The sequence below is a fragment of the Vanacampus margaritifer genome, chromosome 15 (genome assembly GCF_051991255.1).
Source record: "Vanacampus margaritifer isolate UIUO_Vmar chromosome 15, RoL_Vmar_1.0, whole genome shotgun sequence".
NCBI classification, from domain to species: domain Eukaryota; kingdom Metazoa; phylum Chordata; class Actinopteri; order Syngnathiformes; family Syngnathidae; genus Vanacampus; species Vanacampus margaritifer.
This window is the reverse complement of record NC_135446.1, coordinates 18,373,994-18,381,522: the sequence shown is the minus strand read 5'-3', so window position 1 is coordinate 18,381,522 and position 7,529 is coordinate 18,373,994. Positions and strand designations below refer to the sequence as shown.

General features: G+C 41.2%; 1 protein-coding gene across 2 annotated transcripts in view; it reads left to right on the top strand.

Annotated features, from left to right (window-relative positions):
- Positions 1 to 7,529, top strand: part of kdm6ba (lysine (K)-specific demethylase 6B, a) — a 55,457-nt gene that overhangs the window by 38,529 nt on the left and 9,399 nt on the right. Inside the window, exons 5-12 of one of the 2 annotated variants that reach the window (XM_077543888.1) lie at positions 3,075 to 3,171; positions 4,299 to 4,422; positions 4,598 to 4,693; positions 4,772 to 5,066; positions 5,144 to 5,221; positions 5,344 to 5,517; positions 5,600 to 5,770; positions 6,848 to 7,357. In XM_077543888.1, the coding sequence (XP_077400014.1) occupies positions 4,304 to 4,422; positions 4,598 to 4,693; positions 4,772 to 5,066; positions 5,144 to 5,221; positions 5,344 to 5,517; positions 5,600 to 5,770; positions 6,848 to 7,357 (1,443 nt within the window). In that variant the 5' untranslated portion in view covers positions 3,075 to 3,171; positions 4,299 to 4,303. Of the gene's footprint in view, positions 1 to 3,074; positions 3,172 to 4,298; positions 4,423 to 4,597; positions 4,694 to 4,771; positions 5,067 to 5,143; positions 5,222 to 5,340; positions 5,518 to 5,599; positions 5,771 to 6,847; positions 7,358 to 7,529 lie in introns of both variants that reach the window. The other variant, XM_077543887.1, reaches the window with a different exon arrangement.

Genomic DNA, 7,529 nt, shown 5'->3' with positions numbered 1-7,529 from the left:
AGTATGAAAACCTAGATTTTTTTTTAGAACAGATTAAAAAAATTGTGTATAATCGTGAGTTAACTATGGAAGTTATGCGATTAATTACAATAAAAAATTGTAATCGTCTGATGCCCTTAATTTTTTAATAATCTTCTTTTTTTTTTTTAATTTGGGGCATCAGGCGATTACATTTTTTAACTGTAATTAATCACATGACTTCACTAGTTAACTCACAATTAATCCCAATTTTTTTTAGCTGTTCTAAATGTACAATAATTTTTTTTCTAGGTTTTCATACTCTTGTACATACTCATACTCCCGGGGAGAGAGATATGCGCATTTGAGTCAAGGAGATAAAGAAAGAAAGGTGATGCGTGGGGAAAAACAATCTGGTGTCTTTAGTATGTGGAGTGATCTGTTTAGCGACACTGTGTCGACTTCAAAGTGACTTTTGCGATGTCTGTTGCTGTGAGTGCACGTTGTTCAATAAAGCATTTAAAAAAAGAGAGGGGAAAAGGGAAACAATACAGACCGCTCTCTTTTGAAGGGAGCTGTCAATCAAACAATTAAATTGTAAGTGGCTCGTTAAACTCTGAAACAAGCAAAAAAAGAAAAAAAGAGGACACATGCTTCACTGAACACGCATGCTTTAGCGCCATGGCTTAAGTTTGAACACAACAAATCACGATTGGCAGAGCGAACACGTGGGGGGGTGGGGAGAGGAGGGGCTGGAGAAATCGCCACCAACACGTTGACTCATCCCGGATTCAAGTGGAGGAGTGGTACCTTCACTTGCCTACGATGCAAATTGGCGTGGGTTCGATCCCACGCCTGGTGCAAAGGTAGGTTAAAGTTGTATGCGGGCAGTTCTCTCACTCGGTCAGACTTTGGTCCTTGGTCTACGGTTGAAAAATACAAATGCAAAAACGTGAACACAAACCAAATGAAACAGCAAATAAACAAAACAAAAAACTACAAACAAAACAAAACAAAAAAACACAAAACAAAACAAAAAACTACAAACCAAACAAAACATAACAAAAAACCACAAAACAAAACAAAACTACAAACCAAACAAAACACAAAACTACAAACCAAACAAAACAAAAAACTACAAACCAAATGAAACAACAAACAAAAACAATCACAAAACTAAATATAATATGAAACAAAAAACAGCAAATAAAAATAATAAAAACAAAATAAAATTAAACAAAAAACTACAAACCAAATAAAAAAATCACAAAAACAAAATAAAATTAAACAAAAAACTACAAACCAAATAAAAAAATCACAAAAACAAAATAAAATTAAACAAAAAACTACAAACCAAATTTTAAAAAATCACAAAAACAAAATAAAATTAAACACAAACCTACAAACCAAATGAAACAGCAAATAAATAAATCACAAAAACAAAATAAAATCACAAACAAAAAACTGCAAACCAAAAACAAACAAACAAATGAAAAAACTGCAAACCAAAAAAAAAATATCCAAATGAAACAGCAAATAAAAAAATCTCAAACACAAAAAACAAAACAAAAATGTAATCACAAATACAAAAAACTAAACAAAAAACCCCAAAAATGGCAAACACAAATAAATAAAACATGACAAAAATGAAAAAACGTTAATTGCAAAAACAAAAACAAAATAGCAAAACCCACGAACACAAAAAGGTGAAAACCCCGAAACAACATTTTGCTAACAGAAGTGGTGTTTGTGTATGATGTATTTTATTTTAATGTCATAGTTGTACAAAAATAATTCGTAAAACTAAGTTGTTTTTAAAATATGTAGGCAAGGTAAATAAAAAGAGAACATATGGTTGCCCAAAGCGAGGCTCGAACCCGCTCGCAAAATCAACATTTCTCGGGAAGCTGTATGGTTTACTACGACACTGGACTTCCGCTGTCCAGCCATCTTTTAAAAGCTAGACCATCTTATGATTTCTAATACACCTGCCATGTCTCTTCTCTCCAACAATTTTCCAATCATTTCAAGCAATGGCATCATTACCAGAGCTCAAGCCGTTAAAACTACGGCTCTGGGTGATCTAATTGGTAGTTTTAAAATTCTGATAGACATCGTGTTAAAGCAAGGAGCCACTCCTGTTCTTTTTCAGTGGGTTCAAGGCCAGCCTTGACTCTCTACATATGAACTGAATTTTTGACGTCTATAGTTGTCAATGGCAGTGAATGAGTTAATATGCGATCAGTTTTTTCAAGGTCCTCTCCTGATATGTTTTTAACAAACAATAAAATCATCTGTATTACAGTAAGCAATATATTTCATTATGTTTTATTGTCATTAGGATTTTGAAAAATATCCTCGGAATATTTTCACCCCAAAAATGTGAGAATCTCATCTTGAATGGCACGAAGCGCTTTGGAAGCCTCTTTGTATATTGTTGCCACCTTCCATCTTTTGTGTCATCTGCTGATCCAAGAGCAGCAGGGAGGCGAGCGAGTGGCCAGTCGGTGTTTTCCCTTTTGTGTGTCTACTTTTTCACGGCCAACTGTGAAGATGCGTGGGTGACCTCTCTGTTCCCACACTTCACTCCTTCCATCTCCATCGTTTCTCCTTAATCTATCCTTCCATCCTGTTCAGACCGTCTGCCACTGCCCCCCCCCCCCTCTTCCTCCATCGTGTCTGCTGTAATGAGATTAAAGCCCCCGTGTATCCACCAGGCACACAATTTATGCACACAGGCGCCCACTCCTCACACTTGGCAGCACTTCCATCCTTGCGTACACTTACAGACACACTTGGCACAGAAAGTCTTTTTTTTCCCTTTTATCATCACAAGGCCTTTAGAAGGATTACAGTAACCAGGGTATGTCCTCGTAGGTGCCCCCCCCCCAACCCCCCTTGCCCCCACCCCATAGCCATCTGGGCCCTGATAATAATCCTCTGAATGTTGTGCTAACGCCCCCTAAAGGCCGCCTGATGCAGTGCAGCCGAAACACACACAAAGGCCTTCATTATATTTGATATCATATTTATGTAAGGTTACCAGGAACAAGAATCACATGAGTTTGGATGTGAAAAATGAATTTGACTTAAAAGCACTCTCCTCTCTCCCACAGCTGAAGACCGAGGAACGGGACAGTTGAGATATTTCAAGCACTGGAGTGAGGCCCTCTCTGTGCTGCAGTGGAGGGCTTCACGGACACGGCTAGTCTGGTAGGTAGAAACACAATCAATCAGTGGAATGGACAAAATTATTGAAAAAAACAACAGCAATATATCTATCTACTCTATATTTATTGTTTAAACTAGGTTTGAACTTAGAAGCATATCGTTTGTTACTATAAAAAGGGGGTGGCCAACAAATAATTCTTGTTACTCAATATGTAGTTGTTCATTGCATAAAAAAAGTAAAATTTGGTACAAATTTTAGCAAGAATCAAAGAAGTTGATGCGGATGATTTGCTTTCATGGGAGTGATAGACCGATTTTTTTCCCAGGGGCGATACTGATTATTAGTAGGTCGATAACCGATATTTCAAGCCGATGTTATTTTGTAGTAAATATTAGCGTCAAAATTTTAAAAATTAACTTTGTTGAAATGTTTCTTAAAACGTTTCACATTTTTAACACTTTGAAAGTTTTTCTTTTAATTTTAAATATATAAAGAATAGACAGCTTTGTTTAAAAATGATGAAAAATTGCAGGGAGCTTCCCGGGTCATCACCATGTGTTAAACTAAATTAAAAACTAAGTAAAAGGCTATCTGAAATTTTCTACTGTAGATAATGTTTTCCCAAAATTTTACATGATTTCTTAATTTTAACCCCCCCCCCAAAAAAAGTAAATAAAGTGTCGGGAGTTCCCAGTGTCAGTATCATAATTTTGTATACAGTAAAGTTGAAATTTAAATAAATACATCAATTAAAAATTACCTGTATCTCATTTGAGCGACAAATGCATGCAAATTAAGCTAACTTGAGTTTTTGACAGGGTTCCTAAAAGGTTTTAAAAGATCTTCACAAACAGTGAAAAATTGTCTGAACATATTTATAATTTCTTTACGACAAGTAAAAACTGTCTGTGAACATCTGACAAATCCTGATGAAAACCCCAAATTCGCTACATTCGCAAGCATTCACCGCTCAATGCCGTCCGATAATCGGTCCATCCTTATTTTGCGGGCCACAAAAAATAATGTGGTGGGCCAGATCTGGCCCCTGGGCCTCGAGTTTGACACCTGTGCCATAGGACATGTTATTGTGATATCTGACAATGTTTTAATGGCGACGCTGAGGGTCATCGGGCAGAGCCGTTCGGTGACTCGTGCTTCCCGTCCGCAGGCTGGATGCATCACGCAGTGGAGCAGTTTGGCGGGCGTGGCACACGGGATTCCTTCTCTCTGGATGGACTCCACCGGGGACCTTGGGCTCCCGTGGGCGGCCGCGCCTGGCAGCCACCTGGCAGGTGAGTTGCCATGCCAACACAAACACAAACAGATTCTCTAACCGCACACACGTATTCATTTCAAATTGGAACACCCTGTAAAGTAGTTGTTTAAAAAACTTTTTTTTACTTTTGTGAGGATGAAGCTATGCGGTGTAATTTAACGTGTCCTTTGATGTCTTGCCCTGCCCATCAGGTGTTTACCTGGAATGAACCAGCACCAGCTCCTTTCCCATCTACCTCCTGGTCCAATTCATGGACTCAACCAACCCAATAAATTCTTTAATAATGGGTAAGTTCACGTAAAAGTAGGAAATTGACGCCGCAGTGCAACACTAATTGACTATTTTGTTTGTTTTTCCTTTCCCAGGCCCATGCGAGGAGGAGAGAAGCTGGATCTCCCGCAGCCGATGTTGCCGGGTCTGCCGAGGGAGCAGCTGAGGCCACTTCCTCATCATCCTCTTCATCATCTTCACCCTCCCCCTCCTCACCGGGCATGGGAGCAACTCGGCCAGCTGTACGAATCCCACCATCCTCCCCAAGGACATCCAGGCGTGATTCTCCCCGAGCACTCACTCCGCCTCCATAATGGCGGCTACGCGGGCAGCGGCGGGGCCCCCCCCAACCCGCATCTCCCCGCCAGTAGGCCGAGCCAACCGCTAAAGGTGAGTTCACATGCTGGCTTGAGTTCAAATGCAAAGTTTGTGCGCTGTTGTTGAATGTTTTTTTTTTTTCTGTTTAGTTCGGGGGTCCTCAGGAGCACCATGCCCCCCGGGGGCCGCCACTGCTGGGAGACGACATGTGGGCTCAGGTGCATCAGGTGAGCGCCTCTCTAATTGGCTGTGATCATGTTTAATCATCCACCCCACGGCAGCCATCCTGACCTGATCTCTGGTGCGACTACACACTCTCTTATTGCTCCTTGAAATGTCCTCTTAGCAGCAAAGGGGACCCGCTGGCAAGATGGCGGCCGGTAGTCAGCTGAAGAGACCGCGCCCTCCACTTGGCGAACAATCTGTCATCCAGCACACTCCTGCGCCATCCGCGCACCCGCCCACCCGCTCGTCCACGGAGGAATGGCCCAGCCCAAGCAAGAGGAAAAAGAGTTCGGATCAGGTAACGCGACAATTTCCATTTTCGAACCCTTTCAAAACTCTTTGCTCGTTCACTCACATGATCATTTTGTCTTTTTGTGCAGGTCTTGCATCCTGGCCAGCAACGCTTCCCTGGACCGGGCCAGGCGTTGCTCTCTCAGCCCCACCACCCCAAACCAGCCTTCTGGAACCCGCTTCAGAAGGACAACAATACCTGGCAGCCTCAGAGTTGTGATCGCAAGAACTCGCCACCGTCAGAGTTCCATGGCCGAATTGTAAGAACCGGAGCGGTTATTGGTGCTATCATTTATCTCAGGGGTCTGCAACCTTCGGCTCTGGAGCCACATGTGGCTCTTTAGTCTGTCCGTGGAGCTAAAAAAAATATATATAGTAGAAATTAATATACTTTTTTACGTATTTATCTTTATTTTTAGATAAAATATTCTTTAAATACCCCCCCGCGACCCTTGTGAGGACTAAGCGGTTAAGAAAATGGATGGATGGATATTCTTTAAATTATGTAATGATTTAGATACATTTTCAAGCTTTCACAAAAAATGAAAAGTAGATGGAAAAAATTTTAATCACCTAAAAATGTCCCCAAAAAAAGAGGAAAAATAGAAAATTAACATTAAATGTCCATGAAATTCCCCACACAGAAAATGTATTCTAACAAAAAAAAAGTAACTATCAAATGCCTAAAAACAAAAGAAGAAATCCCGAAAATTATCATCAAATGTCCACAAAATTGCCACCAAAAAAAAGTCTGAAAATTGTTTTAAGAAAAGGCAGGAAAGAAAACATTCAAAAAGTGACCATAAAATGTCCAAAACAAGAAGGAATCCTGAAAATTAACATAAAATGCACACAAAATTACCAAAAATGTCAGAAAATTGATGGTAAAAAAAGGCAGAAAAAATGTCAAAAAATAGCCATAAAATGTCCAAAAAGGGAAGAGAGGCAGATTCTTACCATATGTCAATAAAATTGTCAAAAGTGTAAGAAATTTGACAGAATGGCAGAAAAGTCTAAAAATGTATGAAAAACAAAATTACACACAAAAGATAAAATCCAAAAATAGAAGACGAAAGGTTGAAGAAAATGAATCTCAAACTATTGAATGTTGCATATTTTTCTGTTATATTGCAGCTCTAATTAGCTCTTGGGTCCTCAATACATACAATACACACTGTTTCGTTCATCACAATATTCAAATGTTTAGTGGCTCCTGACAGATTTTTTATTTTGTTATTTATTTGGCCTAAAATGGCTCTTTTGACAGTAAAGGTTGCCCACCCCTGATCTATCTGAACATCACATTGAATGTTAATATTGTATTCTTTCTTGTTCAGGAGGCCCATAAACAAGCAATGGGCAACTACCCGCAAAAGACGCCACCGGCCACACCCGCTCCCACAACCGTGTCACCGCTTCTGAACTCGCCTCCTCTTAGTTACAACCCGGGATGTGCGCCTCCTCTGCAGAGGGACTGCTTCCAACCTCAGGCTGTCAACCAGCAGTCCCCCCACTCGTCCTATCTCAGCCCCACTGCCAAACTGGGGCCAGCTCCTCCCTGTCACGCTACGGAGACCCAGAGCCACAGAGGCCCTCTCGCCGGGGCGCTCGCTCCCAACAGAGGGGACAGAGATCCGCATCGGCACGCCCAGTCTTCACCAGCAAAACCCGCAGCCAGCAGCAGCAGCAGCAGTGTGCCTTACAGCCACTTTCAGCCTCACCCTGGACTGGGGCAGCGCGGCCCCCAAGCGCCTGCACTGCCTCCCACCAGCGCCACCTCAGTACCTCAGCAGAGTGGGCCTTATGATGTGTGGAGGTACCAGAGTAGGCCCAGCAGCCACCCGCTGGTGAGTTGTGGACTTGAGTTTAGGTTTCGAGTTATTTTGGGCTTTTTTTTTAATTCCGAAAACAAAAATGTTAAGGATGTATCATCTGTCCAGCATTGTAATTTGTGAGCTTCTGTTTCTAAAGGCTGACTTAGAGCCAATCACAAGAAGGAGTCATGCTAGGTCACCTATG